General features: G+C 37.7%; 1 protein-coding gene across 1 annotated transcript in view; it reads right to left on the bottom strand.

Moving 5' to 3' along the window:
* The window catches only part of SDHAF3 (succinate dehydrogenase complex assembly factor 3), a 59,163-nt gene extending 53,718 nt beyond the window's left edge, over positions 1–5,445 (bottom strand). The window contains exon 1 of the mRNA XM_012757155.3: positions 5,181–5,445. Coding sequence (XP_012612609.2) covers positions 5,181–5,354 — 174 coding nt within the window. The 5' untranslated portion in view covers positions 5,355–5,445. The remainder of the gene's footprint in view (positions 1–5,180) is intronic.
* Between the last annotated feature and the right edge of the window lie 15,390 nt (positions 5,446–20,835).

Raw genomic sequence — 20,835 nt, forward strand, 5'->3', positions numbered from 1 at the left:
AAAATGAGGTCCCCAAATTAGGTAAGAGAAACATGCAATTATAAAATCTAGCAAAATACCCATCCAATCCTAATTATACTAACTTAAGAAAACTTTAAATATAGGTGACATGCCACTTAATCATACATTTTTATCTGATAATCCACTTCAAAGTCATAAATAAGAAAAAGATATCCCATGTGAGCTACAAATGGATGGCTACATGAAATCTGAAGCATTTCCTCCTCTCAAACAAATGCAACAAAATAAAACCAAAAAGCAAGTGTTTTATTATGATATCAAGACCATCACACAAGTCTAAAGAATTAAACATAATCGAGAAGGAAAAAAGTATGTTCTTTGCAGAAGTAGCTAGGAACAACTAAACAAAGATGAAAAAAATAGAAGAGTTCCAACACTATAGTATTATCTTCTTTCTCTTAACTCCTAAATGTTAGTATTCTATCTTTGACCACCTTCCCATATGCTATATCCAACCTGGGCACTTTTATCCACCCCTTTGGACTACCAACTACAGTTAATGATTTCCAAACCTCTATCTCTAGCCACAGTCTGTCTCCTGAGTATCAGACCAATATATACTTCAGAACATCTTCACTTAACTTTTGACCAGAATTTTTAGCAAAAATCATACCAAACTGAACTCATTCCCCACCTGTTCCTCCTATATATCTATTCGGGTTAGTGGTATTGTGTTCCAAAACCTGGGAGTTACCCATTCTGTCTCCACCCCCACCCCAATTAATACTATTATCAGTCACCAAGTCAAGACCCATTCTATCTTAAAAAAAAAAAAAAGATAATAAATCCATACTGTCCATTCTCAACACCTGTCTTGGCATATACATATTTGGAATAATTACACCCATCTCCTAACAGTTCTTCCTACCTTCAATCTGGCTTTTTCCCTAATTATTCTTCTACATGGCTGCAAAAGTGATCTTTCTAGACTACAATTTGAATCATTTCCACCACTGCTTAAAAATGTTCAGTGATTTGAAATAAAAATCTTCACTTAAAATCTTCAGCAGAATATCCTGTCTCTTGCCAACTCTTTAGCTTTCTCTCTTCCTAATCTTCCACATAAGACACTAAATTCCAAACACACTACTGCAGTTTCTAGAAAAAGTCATACTGTTTTCTTACCTCAATGCCTCTTTATGTTATTCCCCCTTTCCAGAAAGTTTTTTTCTTGACATAGTAACATCAACCAGCACAAGACTCAGATCAACCATTTTATGTGGCTTTTAACTTCTTCCATTCCTCTTTGATCCCACAGCATTTAACAGACACTGTTTCGTGCTATATTACAATTACCTACTTTACTAAACTTTAAACACTGTGCAAGTAAAATACAGTTATTATTCATTTTTGTGTCCCAACAATAATATCTAGCACATTTTCTGGCAATAATAAATGATCAAATCTATAAAATGTTTATGCCTTTTTGCTTTTTTCTAGAAACAAAACTAACACATAAATAAAACATTCCCCAACAGACACAGAACAAAGCAGCTACTTAGGAAAAACAATAGACACAGGCAAGAAGGCAACTGACATAAATGGGATACAAAAGGGAAAATTAAACACATGATTAATAAGATAATAAGTCTCTTCAAAGTAACTCCTGAGAGCACACTGTTTTTTGCTCTTTGACTTATAGCCTCTAACATGTTTTACCTATTTAATCTTCAATGCTTATTCTGACTTCCTAGAAAATAAGTGATAGGTACAGAAAAAAAACTGGAAAGCATTACTTAAATCAGCTATTCTTCAAACATGAATACACTCAGAACTTTAAAAATGCCATAGTAAGATCCCTGATCTACCCAATTCCAATTTCACTTCTAATAGTTGCCTCCTAAATAACTTAGGAGATTACAATGGATATTTTATAAACCAGTTATTAAAAGTGCTCCCTTATTAGAGTCCCAACAAATCTCCCTGAACTTATATTTTTTACTCTTATGGTAAGAAATTATATAAATTCACTATTTACTCTGTAAATATGCATTTATATCTTTATACTTAGGATGAAACGAAATACTTTCCTTCCACTTTCCTTCAATTGGTCCTTTAACAGAAACTTCCCCAGCTGAACTCTTACTATTTACCAGTTTTCCATGATCACAAATGAAAGAAATTAGAAAACACTCTTCCTAATACAGTCCTCTAGCATTCTTCATCCTTTTCCCTTTCTTTTCTCCACTGGTACCCAACTTTGCCCATTGATGTAAAACAAATGAAGAATCCATTCAAGTCCATAATAAATTTTAGAAGTGTGTGAGGGAAACTAAACTCTACATAGCATAATAGCCTGATATAAACATAAGCATTAAGGTAGTAATATGATGATAATATATGCCAAGTGTGTGGTCACCATGAACTGAAAAACAACAAAAACATAAATCCATGCCTTATCTAGTGGCATCTAGTATAACAATCATAAATTAGGTTTTTTGAAGAATCTGTGGGGAGAAAAGAGACACGGAAGGCTGAAGTATCAACATATTGCTCTCTTGTGAAAACTGCCCTAGCAAGGTTTTTCTCACCTCCAAATCATTAGCATTTTCTCTAGCCTGACTCTTAGGAAGGGCAACTATATTTCTTGGTAGGATCCATCCTACCCCTTCTAACTCCCAGGCTTAGACTGAGCTGCCTTGCAACTGTGAGAATTATTATTTTATTCCAATAGTTAACTCACGAGGTTTAAATTTATCTTTACCAAGCTGCCAGTGTATTAACTATAGCGTTCTAGCCCCACGGAATACTCTTTTCCTTCATTCCAAAAAAATGAGTAAAAATGTTAGATCCATAATGTGGAAGAAGGGACAATTATTCCCTACAGAAGCATTTCAACTAATAAATTCAGAAGCAATCAGGGAAATAGAAACTCACCACTAGAACACAATGGCAAAATCCATCAATGCTAAGATTAGCATTCATTGGCAAAGCTTAAGGAGAAACAGGCTATCTGCATTGCCTCAGAGTACCTGCCACAAATTATGTATTAATTTCAAAAGGAAAAACAGTAACTTTACAATAGAGACACTTGGCAAATATCACCTTAAACAAGTGATCACAGTTATCACCAATGATAAGAAGTTAATATCATGTACCCCCGATAGTAGGTGTTGAGAAGGGTAATAACTCACACCTGTGGTATTCTTCTCACTGTGTAACATCAATCTAATCATGAACAAACATCAGACAAACCCAAATTGAGAGGTGTTCCACAAAGTAACAGACCAGCACTTTTCCAAAAGGTGTCAAGGTTACAAAAGATAGAAAGACTAAGAAATTGTCACAGACTAAAGATTAAGGAGAAAGATTGACTAAATACATTGTAGGATCCAAATTGGATCCTGGAACAAAATAAAGACGCTGGTGAAAGTACTGACAAAACATGAATAAAGCCTGTAGTTAATAGTATTGCAGCAATGTTAATTTCTTAGTTTTGATCATTGTGCCCTGGTTATGTAAAATATTAACATAAAGGGAAAAGGGTGTAGGATGTATGGGAACTCTGCACTGTCTTTGTAACTCTTCTGTAAGTCTAAAATTATTCCAAAAGTTTTTAAAAGCTAAATCCCTGTTAGCAAACCTACTAGTTTAATATATTTTTTATTTACCCAGTTCTTTTTTTATACCCTCTCTCCTCCTTCAGTCCATTATCAATTTATTTTGAATTCCTATTCTTTCATACTTTTTCCCTAAAAGGCTTCCAGTTCTTACACTTTAGGACTTCTCAAAGCAGCCTAATTTCTTCCCAGCACAAAGCTATACTCTCTTTCCTGTCTGGCCACAAACTGACCTAACTTAAAAGATGTCACTGAAACACCTTAATATAGTAGCTGCATAGCAATTAACAATAGAGAAAATGTTTTTAAATACACTTACATACACTAATTTTGAGACGCAAATTGTAAATACTATTATTTTACAGATGAGAAAATAAGACTGCAAAAATTAATCTGACACTCAATAAATGTGAAAGCCTGAATTTGAATCCAGTTCATCCGGCTCCCAGACCAAATTACTTTACTCAAAGATGTGCATTTAAAAAGATTCAACTTCTGTGGCTTCAGGCAAGCGAATTACCATGACTTTCAAGAAAGTTCTAAATTTCACCATTTTTCTAAATGCCCCTCTTTAAAGCTTTAATGATTCTACAAACAAGAATTCCTGAATTCAGTGAAAATTTTCTTTGTTCACCCTAACCATAACCTTTATGGTTTTTCAAAAGCAGTCTTCACTAATCACCTCTTCAGCCATCAACTTTTTAGGCTGAAGTGTCGCTTACCTCTATTTTCATACCAACTTTACTTTATGCTTTCATATACCTGAGAAGTCTCTGTAATCTCCCATTTCTTAATATTTGCAAGTAAGAGCTATGGACAATCCGACAGGGGCCCCAGCCCCCTGCAAAACTCTGAATATCTGTTTCCTTCACTCAAAAAAAAAAAAAAAAAAAAGTCAAACAACTTATCCCTAATGCATGTGTCTGCTTAAGATTTAGTGCAATGGTGCAAGGCAATATAACAAAGTAACAATACTTGAGACTTTGGAGAAATCAACTTTCGCCAGACTTAACTCCAACCAGCATTTTTCTCCTTCACTCGTAATCGCCAACACAGTCTTTTTCATGTTATCTGACTTCTGTCCCAGTCAAGTGATAAAATTACTAAAACCCCAACCAACAGCGCTGAGATTCAAGAAATAATAAACAAAAAAAAATTACGGAAACAAAACTCTAAGTCTAAAAACTCAGTGAAAGAGCATTTATTAATATTGTTATGTGCAAAGGCACTGAAGGGGACAAAAAGCCGCTGAGGTCCTTGAGCACTTGGTGGTGATTCAATTTTGTGACCTCCCACCCTCACCCCTCCAGCGCCTGCATCTGCAGGAGTTCAAAATGTGGAGCTGAACTGCAGACGCTGAGCAACGGGATTTGCTCCAGCGAAGAACCCGTGGGAGAAATCGGGGGTCTCAGGAAGTAACTTTGGGAAGTGTTTTCCAAACAGCTTTACGCTGTTTAATTAAAACGGAACAGGCTGCCGCTCTGTTTGATCCTGCATGGGGTACTGGGGACGAGCAGGCCTAGGTGGTCTCTGAAAGGGCAAACCGGGACAGCGAGGGTCCCCAAAGGTCTGGGGCAAAGAAAAGGGGGCGTCACTTGCCTCCCATTCCTGCAAGAAACGCTGGGCCTCCTCAGAACCAACGGCCTTATGTCTCCTAAATTCATCCTTCACGTACTGGTCGCCCAGGGCTTTGAGGTCCGGGGGCAGAACCCGGTGCAGCTGCAAAATGAGCCTATACAAGGCCCGGACTCGGGAAACATGACGCCCCGGCATTGCGCCGCGCGTGGACCGCCGACTGCGCCTGCGCAAAAGGACGGCGCGTCCCCGCCCCACCGAGCAGTCGCGGATTGGTGAACCGGAAAGCGGGCGGAACAGGGCGCGCAACCTTTATCCGGTTTGGTGCTCTCTGAAATGAGGTACTTCCGGAAACTCAAACGCGGCTGCTGGGCGGAAAACGGGCCGGTTCTTTCCTGGGAGGGGCGTGGCCTTCGTGGAGTCGCGCCTGCGCTTGGTCGTGGCTTCTGGACCGCCTGCGTCCTGGGGAGAGAGGTCGCTAACCAGAAGTCTGGCGTGGGTCGTTGGCACCTCTCAGTCCCAGCCTACCGTCTTTTACGTTCATCTTCGCTCCCTCCCTCCTACTGACGGCCTAAGAAAGGCTTCGTCAAAATCAGGGCATTATTTGAAACCTTAAAATTTGTACCCCCATAATATGCTGAAATTAAAAAAAAAAATTGGGCTCCTCCAGGAAGCCTTCCGTGGTTAACCCAACCCACTTGCTGCGTTCTGTGTGAGGGATCAGAGTGAGGTTAATCTCGTCGTTCAGTAGCTCACCCGTTCACACTGCACAGTGCGGTATTTCCGATTGTACTTTGAAGGCAGGAGCTTTTCCATGTAACCAGTGAGCCTTGAGCCTGCGGACTTCCTTAGCCCATGTCAAGTGGCTGCCTAAGAACCACAATTATTTCCAGGGCCACGATCCTCACGATGCTGGTTCAATAGTCTGCTATGAAAACAAGAAATCTGGATAAAGCTATATCTTTTTCAAAGCTAAAACTGAGAATGCAACTGGTTTCCCAAGCTAGCAGCTCTTTGTCCTAGTTCTTTTTCTCCCATCACAACTTTGGTACTTCAGCAAATCCTGATGGTTCCATCAACAAAATGTATGCGGGAATTTCTCACCATTTCTCACCACATACCTATCATAAACACCTCTCTCTACTGGATATTGTGTTAGATTCCTTGTCTGTGTTCCAACTTTGGTCATGACCCAACTAAATTTGGCCTAAAGCCTCAATACTTGGAGTTCGTGTATAGAAACCGAAACCTAAGAGTATATATTTGTAACAAGTAGCTGAGAATGGGCCAATCATAGTAGCTGGGTTAGGAGGCAGAGGAAAAAAACACCCACAAAAATCACAGTGCTTGAGCTTTAGCCAATCACAAGCTGCCCCTAATTAGATCATGTCCATATAAGGCAAATGACTCATGACACATTTTGCCCAAATAAGGCAAACACTGAGCTATAACCAGTCAGCTATCTATATAGTGCATTTCTTTTTTCTGTCTATAAATGCTGCCTGCTCAAGATTGCTAGATGGAGCTCTCTGAATCTCTTCTGGTTCTGAGTGCTTTCTGATTTATGAATCATTCTTTGCTCATATAAAGTCTGCTAAATTTAATTTGTCTAAAGTTTTTCTCTTAACAAGCTAAGCTGTAAGTCAGACCATGTCATTCCTCTGCTCCATAAATTCTTCCAGGGCTTTTCATCAGAGTAAAACCCAAAGTCTCTCTAGCCCTTAAAGCTCTAAATTTTCTCCTACCACTTTCTTCCTAGTTGGCCAGTTGCAGCCATGTTGACCTTCCAGCTCTTAGTTCATCTTTGAAAAGGCCAGGCACATTCCCAAGTGAGGGTCTTGGAACTTGGCTATTCCCCCTGCTTGGACTGCTCTGTCGCATATATCTTCTTGGCTAACACTTTTATTTAACTCAGCTCATTACTTTGTGTTCCCTTCGAATGATATCCTCCCTGGCAACCCTATTTGAAATTCTGCTTGAAATTTCAGTATCACCAGGCCAAGAACTTCCTATGCCCCTCCTCTGTGTTATTTTCTCAGTAGCACTTATATGTTAATTGCTTATTTATTAATATTTATTCTCAGTTTTCCCCACTAGAATATATATTCCATGGAGGCAGGGATTTTGTGATTTTTTTCACTGATGTATCAATGACCTACATTAGACCTGTTGTAAGTACTCAATAAATATTTGTTGAATTAGTGTGTGAAACTTTATTAACAGCGTCAAGTATTAGGTCATTAAATATGAATTTCTGATTTTGAATCAAAAGTGTAGTTTATTATATCTCAAACAAGAAGCAGTACAATTAATCAAAGTATGTGCCTAAACTATTGACACAGTTTTGCCATCTTAACAGTAGCTTGTTTATGCCAGCAACAAAGAAGCCTGGAGAGCAAGTGGCAATGAAATCGCCAAAGGCATTTTCCATAGCTAGTTGAGAATTGAATATTTGTCCTTGCAAGAAGTAGTCCAAAGCCTGGAAGAAGTGGTAGTCAGTTGGTGCAAGGTCTGAAGAATATGGTGGATGACAGAGAGTTTCCAAGTCCAGCTTTTGTAGTTTGAGCAGGGTTTTTTTGTGCGACCTGTGGTTGAGTGTTGTCTTGCAAGAGGATTGGCCTGTCTCTGTTGACCAGTCTTGGCTGCTTAATCACAAGTATCCTCATCATTTTGCCCAATTGGTTGCAGTAGGCATCCTCTGTAATCAGTTGACCAGGTTTCATGAAGTTCTAGTGAATAATGCCAGCGCACTGGACCACCAAACAGACACCATTAACTTTTTTCGTTGAATATTCAGTTTTGAACTGTGTTTTGGCTCTTCATCTTTATCCAACCATTATGCCAAACACTTGTGATTGTCAAAAAGAATCAATTTTTCATCACATGTAACAATACACTGTAGAAATGGTTTGCCTTTATGTGGTGACAGCAAAGAAAGGCAAGCTTTGAGACAATTTCTCTTCTGATTCTGATTTAATTCATGTGGAACCCAGCTTCTTTACCTTGCCAATTGTTTCAAATGGTCCAATATTTTTGGAATAGTAATGTAAAACTTTGCTGCTACTTCACGAGTAGATTGAGATGTATTCACTTCCACTACAGCTTTCAGCTCATCATTATCCCCCTTGGTCTCAGGTCGCCCAAGTGGCCCATTTTCAAGATTAAAAGCACTAGAACAAAACCTCTCAAACAATCAATATACTGTGCATTCATTAGCCACATTGTTCCCAAACACTTCGTTGATATTTTGAGCTGCCTGTACAGCATTGGTTCCATGACAGAACTCATATGTGAAAATAACACAAATTTTTTACTTATACGTGGTTTCACAAAAATTACTTTAAAAAAAAGTTGAAAGATAATCACAAGCTAAAACATGTGTTTGCAAAATGGAGGGCATACCTTCACTATAAACACAAAACACGAAGTGTCAAACTGGAATGTCAGAGATATCAACTGTCAAACTTAGTACTAGAGGAAATTGGACATTTCATACTTAATAACCTATACCTCATATTCCTACCTGTGATAAATAGGCAAGAGTGTGGGAATTTGAGTGATTCTCTCACAACCCTCAGACTTCTGACTATGCAAAGAGTCTGAAAGACAAAGAAGACACACACAGGGACTTACCCATTTTAGTATCATTTTCAGGGTCCACCACAGTGCCTTACAAATAATAAGCACTCCAATATTTATTGCCTTGAAAGGAGTTTTTCCCTTTGCTTAAATTAAAAAATATATATTTGTTTAAAAAAACAGAACTTTGTTTTAAATGGATTTAATTTGGTATTGTGACAAACCACAATTAATGGCAAGGATTGAATGGCAGTGTGGTTGTTTTACTTCAGGAAATTTTTTCTAACCATACTTCATCTGTTAATGTCCCTGTAAATTGAAAATTAATTTCTTGTTCCAGTTTACTTTTTTACTGGTTTCCTTTGGGGTTAAAGTACATGTATAATAAATACTTCTTTCAGAGCCAAAGCTCTTATAAAAATGTGGGAAAACATTCTGCCAGTGAATTAATAAAAAATAATAATGAAAAAATTAATTGAGCCTAAAGAGAGCAGAAAAGGTCCACAGAGTACTGGGGAATCCATGCTCAGAAATGGCAGATGATGGGAGAGAGAGAAGCCAAGACATAGTGTGTGGTTAGGCCTTGAGGAAAGGACTCAAGCAATAACAGTGAGAATAATAACAGATAATGTTTATTATTTTTTTTTTTACAACAGGCTGGAAAGTTAGCTATGTTTTGAAGACAAAACTTTTTCTGTTCCCTTGACCTTCCAATGTAGGCCAACCAGTTTTCCTCTTGTGGTCAAAATAGCTATGAACTGAAAATAAAATCTGAGTTATATTACTGGCTACTAAGCCAGATCATTATACTTCATGCAAGCCTTTTCTGCATTCTTCCCCTATGTATTTCTTTCTCTTCTGTGTTATTCAGCAAGCTACCTAACCATCCTGTGCTTGGATTTTCTCGTGTGTCGAGTCAGCTGGATTAGGTAATTCTCAACACCTTTCAATTTCACTAATCTATAATTATGACTTCTTCCAGATTCCCTCCAAAATTTTTGATAAGTGGAAAGAGGACATGTAACTACCCTGAAATAATTACTTTGAAAATATTTTTAAGAAAAGTGAAATGCATCAAAACTATATGTGCAACACATCACTTAGGTTTCTCAGAGCACACAAAACATAATAAGTACATATACCCATAGCGAATATCAACACAGAAATCGCACTATTTGGTATGGTGCTTGTATGGACTGCCTCTCACATAGGCAGAAATGGCAGAGACAGCTAAAGGAGGTTTTGGACAAACAGAGTTTTGAGGCCAAAAGAGATAAAGAGAAATGGTGAATAAGGAAAAATAAAGGAAAAGGGGAATGCCTGCACAGTGCATACTGAATTGTTACTTTGTATTAAAATTAATACATTAAAATGTGGGAAATAAATCCATCTTGCAAATATGTTAAATAATTTTTCTGTACAACAGAAGTGAGAAAGGATTGGGGAGTGGGAGAGGCTGGTGTTGAAAGATTTGGGAACTGCTTTGTCATTAGATAAGGAAGCAACACATTCACAGGCTTGGATTCAGTTGCATAAGTGGCTCAGTTTTGAACTTATGGTTATTCAAACTTCAAGTTCTAAATTATTGAGAATAATGAAAAGTCTGGGACAAAAATACATCTTTGACCCAAACAACCTTCACATTCTTAGTGGCCCAGAGAGAGAAACAAGTCTGATTTAACCATGGTAACCACCTATAGCTCCCCCAAACAACACCAGAAGTAGTCCCTCATTTCCCATCTTTCTCTGGAGTCCTAAAGTTAGGTACATCCATGTGTGAAGGTGAAAAATGTAAGACAGAAGGAATTCTTCAGATATTTTTGATATCTGAAGAATTTTTTTTACTTGATATCTGATTTTTTTTTTTTTTTTTTGAGACAGTGTCTCACTCTGTCCCCAGGGCTAGAGTGCCCATGGTGTCAGCCTAACCCACAGCAACCTCAAATTCCTGGGCTCAAGTGATCCTCCTGCCTCAGCCTCCCCAGAAGCTGGGACTACAGGCACACACCACCACACCTGACTAATTTTTCTATTTTTAGTAGAAACAGGGTCTTGCCTTTGCTCAGGCTGGTCTTGAACTCCTGAGCTCAAGCTATCCTCCTGCCTCTGCTTCCCAGAGTGCTAGGATTATAGGCATGAGCCACCATGCCCGGCCAGTTTGGGCACTTTTGTGAACAGAACACAAGGAGTAGATATCTTCAAGAACTTTCAAGATAAATGTCGTGAAGTTGGACTGAATTTGGTAAATTTAGTGAGTGTATGTACAGATGATGAACCTTCCATGACAGGAAAACATGAAGGGTTTATTGCACATATAAAAAAAAAGTATTAACAGATCTAGATGCTTTCATTTCTTTGCATTGTATCTTGCATCAGCAAAAACTCTGTGCTAAAGCTACTATTTTAAGTGATACTTTGCAGCAAGTTATAAGGATTGTTAACTATATTCATGCAAATGAAACATGGCATCATCAGTTTCATAACATGCTAAAGTTGAACTATGAGATATTCAGTGTGGATTTGCCATTATCATTCCAAAGTGTGTTGGCTCTCATAGGGACAGGTGTTAGCCAAAACTTTATCTCTGTGAGAACAGATAGTTCAATTTTATGAAGAACAGAATCAGCAATGTGAATTATTGAAAGAAGATTTCCATAGGAATGCAGCATTTCTGTGTGGTATCATGTCAAACCAAAATGACTTAAATATTTCTTTGCAAGATAAAACTAAGCCTGTATATGATACGTGGCAAAAAATCCAAGCATTTCAAAAAAAAAGCTATCTCTTTTCAAAACACTTTTTCAAAAGGAAATTTCAAATGAACATTTTCCCCAGTTAGTAAAGGTCATTGATGAGCAGGATGATATATGTAAATCATTTGAAGAATATGCAGCTGTTATAGACCTATTAATTGGAAAAAACAATGAAAGTTTCACTGACTTTGAGAATCATGACATCACACTCAAATTAGCATTTCAGCCTCACCTAGTTGATATCACCAAGGCACCTAAAGAACTACAGATGAATTGATTGAGCTCTCAGTAGATGACATTTTAAAAATCATTGTTTGATGCTAAGAAAGATCCAATGGAAATATGGAAAAATGCAGTAGAATACTCATGCCTTTAGCAACATGCTCAAAGAATGCTTTCTTGCATTTCAACCATTTATTGCTGCAAATATACATTCTCCTACCTAACCCAAATCAAGACTCCCATAAGGTCACAAACGAATGATATCCATCTAGAGGATCAACTGAAACTGCAGACCTCCATGCTGCAAGCAAATATTCAAATGCTTTCCAACAAAAAGCAGACACAACAAAGTCATTCGAAGGTTAGTTAACTTTAAAATTAACAAATAATTCTCACTTTTTGAAATTATTAAGTACATAGTAGTCAGATTTTTACAAAATAGTGTACATTTTTAATTTTTATCTAACTGAAATTTCCATTTGATTATAGCTAAATTAATGAGGCCTTCCAACAATGAAAAGTTTCCTTACCCCTGGCCTATTTTATTGTGTCACATAGCCTATGAAGTGTTTTGTCATGTTTTTATGTGTTTCTCTGAAAAATTCCCTTTTAAAAATGTAAATAAATATCTTTTAAAGAATTTTTTAAATTATTTTTTCCAGAATTATATTTTGAGATTTTGATCTTTCAGGATTGTGACTTCGGGGATTTTAAACTTTAGAGATTTTGATCTTTCTGAGTTTCATCGATTGAAATTATGGCATTTGGGATTGTGTCTTTTGGAGTTATAATCAGCTCCCAAAAGAATCATTTATATATGATTTTACAGATGGTGAAACTGGGGCTAGAGAAGTTAAGCAACTTCATAAATTGAATAGGTTTAGATTATAGGGAGCTATACATGGCACACAAAACAGTTCACCACATAGAAGGTAAGAAATGAGGAGTTAATGGAAGTTTTGAACCAGGACAAAATGGTGAAAGCAGTCCTCTGAGAAGAATAACCTGCAGTCATGTTCAAAATAAACTATTGAAAGAATAAATGAATACATGCCTTCATTCAAACAAAGAGTAGGCCTCACATGAACCCGTGGTGACAACATGCCATGCACTAAAGAATATGATTAACTCAACTGCCTACACTTGAGTCAAAAAAGAGAGCAAGAGATTGCCAGCAGTTGATGATCTACCTGGAGGTAAGCAGAGCTCTGGGAGCACAGCACAAGACTATGAAGGACATTGGATTCAAGGACTAACTGGATATGGGAAATGAAAAACAAAAAGCTGATTCTAAGAGGGCTCCAAGTTTTCCTTTATGGAGGTGCAATTGACAAAGAAAAAGCAGGAGGGAAAACTACTTGTGGAAATGCATTTTATTTTAGTCATATGTCTGAAGGGGCAGCATACACTAAATGGTGCCTTGAAAAGTTGCCTAACAGTGTCAGCGCAATTCCTTAAGGATCTAAGTCAGGCGTCCTCAAACTACGGCCTGTGGGCCACATGTGGGTGTTTGTTTTTTTACTTCAAAATAAGATATGTGCAGTGTGCATAGGAATTTGTTCATAGTTTTTTTTAAACTATAGTCCGGCCCTCCAACAGTCTGAGGGACAGTGAACTGGCTCCTTGTTTAAAAAGTTTGAGGACCCCTGGCTAAGTCAGTGGTTCTCAACTTTTGCTGTATATTACAATCACCTGGGAAACTAGGACAAAACACAGGTTCTTAGGCCTCACTCCAAACCACTTAAATTAGGCCTCAATTCAAACCTCCAAGGGTGGGACTGATGCATTGGTATCACTTAGAAGCTCACCCAAGGTGATTCTAATGTGTGGCTAGGATTCAGAACCCATGATCTAATTCCCATCCTGAAGACACTTGTGTTTTGGGAAAAATACCCAAGATATTAAGACACTGTTAAAACCTAGTTACTAAATGTTCAGTCTTTTTGATACTAAAGAGTCTTTGCAAAAATGGAGAAAAAGATTTTTATATAGTTAACAATATTTCAAGCCATAAAAGTGAAACTTGTCTACAAGGAATAGAATGTAAAGTAAAAACAGCAACAACATAACTTTGAGTTATATCCACGTTTATAAAGCAGGGGATGATTATAACTTAAGGGTCTGAGGAGCTCACCCCAGAATCTTCCCACATGCCACATCCACAGCACCACATGGTTCTCTGGGGAAATGAGTTAAGCTTTCCAAATAACTAATGAACATTTGGAACACAGATTACTTAAGCAGCCCTCTCTCAGTATCTGTGGGGGATTGGATCCAGGACGCCCACAGACATCCAAATCTGCAGATGCTCAAGTCTTTGATATAAAAATGGTGTAGTATTTGCATATAACCTATGCACATCCTCCCATGTACTTTAAATCATCTCTACATTAAGTATAATACCTAATACAATGTAAATACTATGTAAATGGTTGCCATACCATATTATTAGGAAATAATGGCCAAAAAACAAAGTCTGTACATGTTCAGTACATACACAACTATATTTTGGAATATTTTTGATCCTCCATTAGTTAATTGCACAATGTAAAACTCACAAATACAGAGGGCCTACTGTACAATGTTGGCACTCTTAATAAAGATCCACAAAATCTCTGTTATCTGTATCTTCTTCCTACTCTCCTCCAACCCAAATCTTCCACCAGTGCTTATATTCCACCAGTGATTATAATCACTTCCACCAGTGATTATATTCCAATAGGATATCATCTGAGTAGTGTATTCCTAATTATCCCCTTGTCTTTTCCTCTCATTGGCATCTTCAATTATTTTCTTCATGATATTATTCCATTGAGCTCATACATGCTCACAAAAACACTTCAGGTTAAAAAGAAAGTCCATCTATTCTGCCTCCTCTTTAAACTACCATCCTATTACTGTGTTTCTTTTCATTAGCAGACTCGAAAATATATATTCCCACTTTCTCCAACCCCATCCACAATTCCCCATTTTAATCCCTTTAAATCTGGTGTTGACCTCACTACTCCTCTACAATCACTTCCTTCAAAGTCACTAGTCACTTCTGCTTACACATCTACCCTCTCCTGTCTTTCTAGAAACCTTTGCATGTATGGCTTCCATACATTTGTGCTGTCCAGGTGATCCTACCTGCAGAGTCCCACTCCCTCTGTCTCCTTCACTGGCTGTAGCTCTTCTTCCAGCCCCCAAATGTAAACACATCCAAAATCTCAATGCAAATAGTAACTCCCTGCCAGTGCTGAAGCTCTGCTGTCCCCACCTGGTCAGGCCCGCTCTAACCACTTCAGAGGCCCTTGCAGGACCCTTACCTGGAAAACCGCCAGGAAACCCTTTCTGAATCTCACACACAACCTGACCTCTATATAGTTTCAGCCTCCTTATCTTTATAACCACAAGATAAGTCCAAATTGGATAACCTGTCATCCCTTCAGCGTCCCTGTCACAAAGTAAACTAATCAGTTTTCTCCGAAGGCCTTTCTCTTTCCACCCCTCTTCAACTTACCCAGACTTAAAACTTGGGTGGCACCTGTGACATCTTCTCTTCCTATTTCTTGTTATTGAGGAATCCTTGTTGAGACTTCTTTTGTTAATCGTCACTTTTTTTTTTCTTTTCATTGCCCCACTTGCCTAGACTTTGTATCCCTCACTTAAAAAGGATTGCAATAGTCTTCTAATTGGATTTCCTTTCATTAGGTTTTTTTTTTCCAACCTCCAATTAATAGGACATAACATGTTCAAATTAGTCTTTTTGAAACATGACCTCACTCAGATGTCTTCCACAGCTCAAAGGCTTCCAAAGCGTTCCCATTGTCCTCAGGGCAAAATCTGTGCCCCTAGGATATAAAATTGGATATAAAGTCACATTGCAATCAAAGGCATGACCCATGTTTTCATCATATCATACTAGACAATCTTAAAAGAAAAAAATCAATAGTCCTGGAAATCACATTATTCTAAAACAGTAACTTTTCAAATGTTATTTTCAAGGCTTCACCAACTGTTTAAACAAATAAGCAATGAATGGTTACGGGTATTTCTTTAGAAGCATATCAGTGAATGTCACAAAGTTCTTAGAATTAGGCTTACAATTTTAGAGCAAATCACAAAAGTATTTTATTCATTTTAATTATCATATTTAATTAAACTCCAAAAAGCCTTTTGCATAGAACAATAAGGCTATTAATCAGATAAGATTCTTTAAAAATGTAAGAATGCCACAACATATGCAGCCAGTAATGAAACATACATTTCAAAGTTAGGTCAAATAGGATCTATATTAACAAAAAGAGAAAGGACACAAATGTGTTCTTCCTTTATGGAAATATGATGGAATTATGTAGCCTTTTCAAGAACTCTGGCAGAATATATATTCTATAGAGAATCTATTTTACCATATATAAGTATATAAAAGAAATTTTTTGTTCTCAAGTACCAAATTTAAATACAGTCATGCACTGCATACATTTCAGTCAACAATGGATCATATATACAATGGTGGTCCCATAAGATTATAAGAGAGCTGAAAATTTTCTATTGCCTAGTGACACTGTAACTGTCACAAAACTATCATGGAGAACCTACGTGATATCTCAAGGAGATGGGCATGAGGGAGGTGGGGGAGGATGGATCTGTCCACAAGGCCTTTATCCTAAATTGCTGCTACTCAAACTTTAATGTGCTCACTAGTCATCTGGGTGTCTTGTTAAAATGCAGATGCAGATTCAGCTGGTGCAGAGTGGGGCCTGAGATCCTGCATCTCTAACAAGCTCCCAGGTGATGCCGATGCTGCTGGACTATAGACCACACTTTGAGAAGCACAGTCCTAAAACATAATCTGTATCATACAGAGAGCGGCATTTTGCTTACCCTATCTTAACCCTCCTTTTATTCAAATGTGCATGATGTGGATGTTTTATGTAACTTATAATTTCTCCAAATTGAAGTCCAATTTAAAATCCTTAAAGAAAGGAGCAAAAATAAGGCTCAAGTATATTCTTTGCATTAAGAGCAGGAGAAAAAAGGGTCCTACATAGGTGGAGGCCAATCAGCCCGGCCTTGAAAGCATTGTCTTCAGGTGTGGGGGCTTGCTCCGCCTGGGTGGATGGCTTTAGCTCGGGGAATGGCATAGCCATGGAATCCTAAGTACTTAAGGCTAAAAGTATTCCTGAAAGTCTACAGTCGCCTAATCAAATTGCTTTTATGCGCTTGGATCATCATTACATTACCCCACAGGGATTTACACACAACGTAAACATGTATTTAAATGAACTTGGAAGAAAGCTTGTTGTCCCGTCTCCTGTTTTAATTAGATATGTCTTATATAAGAAACATATAAATGCATACTCTGTGGTTTCCCTGGCAAGGCTACAGCACTAAGTAAATCCACTATAGTATTATTTTGTTTGCTTTTTTCCCTTAATTAAGTTTTTAAAGTTTCCTTAGCTCTCTGTGTGGCTGCTTCAGCTCTGGCAGCCGGGTCTGTGGTGCAGGGTTGGGAGAGCTCATTCCAGCCTCCCCTTGCCCCTCCTGGCTGTACCTCCTATACCGCTAGATAGGAAAGCAGAAGAAACAGGAGGGGGGAACATCCCAGCTGAACAATAGGTGCCTTTCATATAAATCCTTTTATATCATACTTAAGAAAAGTCTGTTATTTTGTCTAGCATATTGACAGGAGGGAGGGTACTCAGAAAAAAAGCCTGAACTTCTAAGTATGTGGACAGCCTTCCAAGGCTTATGGAAAACAAGGATAGTGTCCAATTATACAATGCCAGTGTATTAAAATATTTTGCTGGCCCGAGTGATATCTTCACCATAGATCTCTGGACTGGAGGCTTCTCTAGAAGCCAATTTCAGGGGCTGCAATCATACACTGTAATAGCAAAATATCCAGCATAGGGCAACACACAGGCCCCTAACTTCTTTCTTCCTTTTATTAAAGCCTCAGTGAAGAAAAGCAGAGTTGACAAATGGCACACGCTGCTGAATGCTATTTAAATTAAAAAGCTGAATGGTTTCAAAACATTGTGAAGCTTGTTTTCTGCCTTTTTGTACTTTGCTTTGTTTTAATTTAATATTAATTAGACCACAACTGAATGCTGGTAAAATTGAAAGCAAGAAGGGGTATATGCATAATACGAAGTGTGTGTGTGTGTGTTGATACAGCTGGCTCCAAATACATGTGATTAAGCTAATGGTGACTCATATAAGATATAGGTATATATATATATATATATATATATATATATATATATGCACATTTCTTTCATGTTCTAAGACTACAACAGGGAAGAAAACTTAGTAAATCCATGTAGTTTTTTTTTAAATATATGCTTCTGTTCTACAAGTTGTGTACTTGGTTTAAATACATTAAAATTTATATCTGAACAAAGATTCACACAGAAAAAAACTGGAAGAAATATGTCTAAATGTTAACAGTGATTATCTATGAAAAGCAAAATTAGAGATGAATTTTTAATTTTTTTCTTTATGCTTTTCTTCTCCTCTCCCGCCTCAAAAGTTTCTGGGGCTTTTAAAACAAAAACAAACAAAAAAGACTATACTACAAGCAGAAGCATATTAATGATTGTCCCTATCAATTTTTGTTCCACAACTATTTTATATAGATTACTTAATTCAATCATTCTACACGATTTATTAAGACTCTCCTATGTACCAAGTACTGTTCATGGCATTGGGAATGCATTAATATACATACATTATATGTTTTTATCAAACAAATGTCTCAACAAATGCTCTCCATTGACCTATGGAAGGGTTCTAGAAATTTAGGCTCCAAGGCAGCCATGGTCCTCTACTAAATTACTCCTTATTCTCTGCTTTTCCTTAATGTAACTGAGAGTAGAATTACTCTAAATGAGCTTTTTTCTCACTTCGTATTGATCTTCAGTGAAAGAAATGTCACCTAATGGTACAGAAATAACTGCCTCCAGCCATGAAAACACAAATGTGCAAGCCTTGTGTCCACCTTATCAGGGCTTTGTGCCAAGAAGCAGTAATGATAGAGCAGCCCCCACTCTCCTTTGAGGCAGGGACAGGCCTGGGGAGGTGGCAGTGAGCCACTGCTCTCTCTTTCTGAAGATGTTTATATTTAGGAAGCCCCACAGAAAGCTGTGTGAGACCAGGCTCACCAAACAGAATAAACAAAAACTGATCAAACACTCCAAGACCAAAGTCTGTAAAAGATGCTTAGCTTGTTAAATATAGATCTTCAAAATGGACCTTTTGTGTATGCCCCAGGTTCCAGAAGAAACCACTGTGATTAGCAACTTCCATCTAACATTTAAATCCTAATGGAGCTAAGTAGTCCTCCTTCACTGTCTAGGTGTAGTGTGTTATTTTAAAATATCTGCAGCCAAGCCCACCCTGTTGCTTTCCACAATAGGCAGCACATTCAAAACATTTCTTGACAGCGTGTTCATGGTCCTTTATAAACTGTTCAAGGCCCTTGTTCCTCCCACTTCATTCTTGCATAGCCTTTCACTTCAGTCAATGGATGTAACTAGCCAGTCTAGAAAGTGCCTCTCACTTTCTCACTTTTGTCTCTTAATCCCAAAAGCCCTCCTTTTCCCCCCTCCATTTTATCTATCCTTCAATGATAGATGACATTCGCTTCATCAGGAAAATTCTTGAGAGGACTTCAATCCCCAGTGTGTTCTCCATCCTTGAACTCCATTGAGCTTCTCTCTACAGAACTCATTGGGCCACGAATGGGTATAAGGAGGTAGAAGATTAGGATCGAGTGGGGACATCAGTCCCCAGTCTACACACTCATAAAATATCTTCTTTCTCTCGCTCCTTGCTATTCAGTACTGGTGCTTTGGCTTTGCAAGAGACAGTCCATCTAACTTAATAGAAAGCTTAGATAGGACTTCAATGGGCCGTAAGGCCCTTTTGTGTTGCAAAACACATAATGGGTAATTGGGTGTTAAATCATTGTTTTATGAATTTATTGCTCTTTTACTTTTCAAGATTGAATCTACACAAGTTGACTTTGTGCTTCCTAGAGGCAAGGATCATCTCAAACTTCTTTTAGCTCTCAGAGCTGCCAAGGCAATGCTTTGGACATGCTAAGTGGTCAATAAATATGTGTTTGTTGATTTGTGTCTTATTCAATGCTATCAACAATGAAGTATTCACATAGAAATACCTCAAAGCAAGAAAAATGTCTTATAAATCAGGAGCTGGTCAGCTGTCCAGCTCCATCCCCTTTGGACTCTCAGCTGGACTCTGTTTACAGTCCAGGTGTTCTCCACAATACACGTATGGGATGCGGTTGCAGTAGCCCAGGTGAGAAAAGGGGAGCATAGGATTCTGGCATTATTATCCCTTCTACCAGCAATTCTATGTTTGGTGACAGTGGCTGTTTATTATCCATCCTCACTTCTTCCATTTAGAAGTAGAAATCCCACAGTTTAACTGAACACATGACTGCCAAGCTGGGGACTATATTTTCCAGCCTTCCTTGTACCTAGGCAGAAGTGTATACAACTAGTAGAGTGTGAAAAAGTGTGCAAGTTATTGGTCAAATCCTTTAAAAATAAATGTGCTTGAACTACTATCTATATTCTGTCTCTATTTCCCTTATCCCAGACTCAAACACACAACATAAAGCCAGTGAACAAATTTTGAAGATGACAACACCCTAAAAATGACATATCAACAAGATAGAACTCAGTCCCTGAATTACTTTGTAGAGCAGTAAAACCTACATGCCCTAAATTGCCAGTTAATTCTGGACTGTTATATAAGGGAGATATAAAATTCTATCTTATTTGAACCACTGCATTTTCAGATATTTTTTATAAGAGTAAAAGCCTATGACTAATATGTATATTTTCCAGATAAAAAGGACTTCCTAAGTGCAACCTCTGACCCTTGATTATTCCATTCTTTACTTTTCAGCAAGCTTATGCAATGAATATGGCTTCTGTCTGGATTTATTTCAATATAAGAAGCTGCTTAAGGATATAATAACAATATAGACATAATATATCACCTTTACCAACTGTACCCTTATTTGAGTTACAAGATATGGTTTTTCTAGGATAAGCACCACAAAATGTTGCCTTTTTTCATTTTATCTTTTTTTTTGTTTACCAAACACA

Source organism: Microcebus murinus, chromosome 9 (assembly GCF_040939455.1).
Source record: "Microcebus murinus isolate Inina chromosome 9, M.murinus_Inina_mat1.0, whole genome shotgun sequence".
NCBI lineage: Eukaryota > Metazoa > Chordata > Mammalia > Primates > Cheirogaleidae > Microcebus > Microcebus murinus.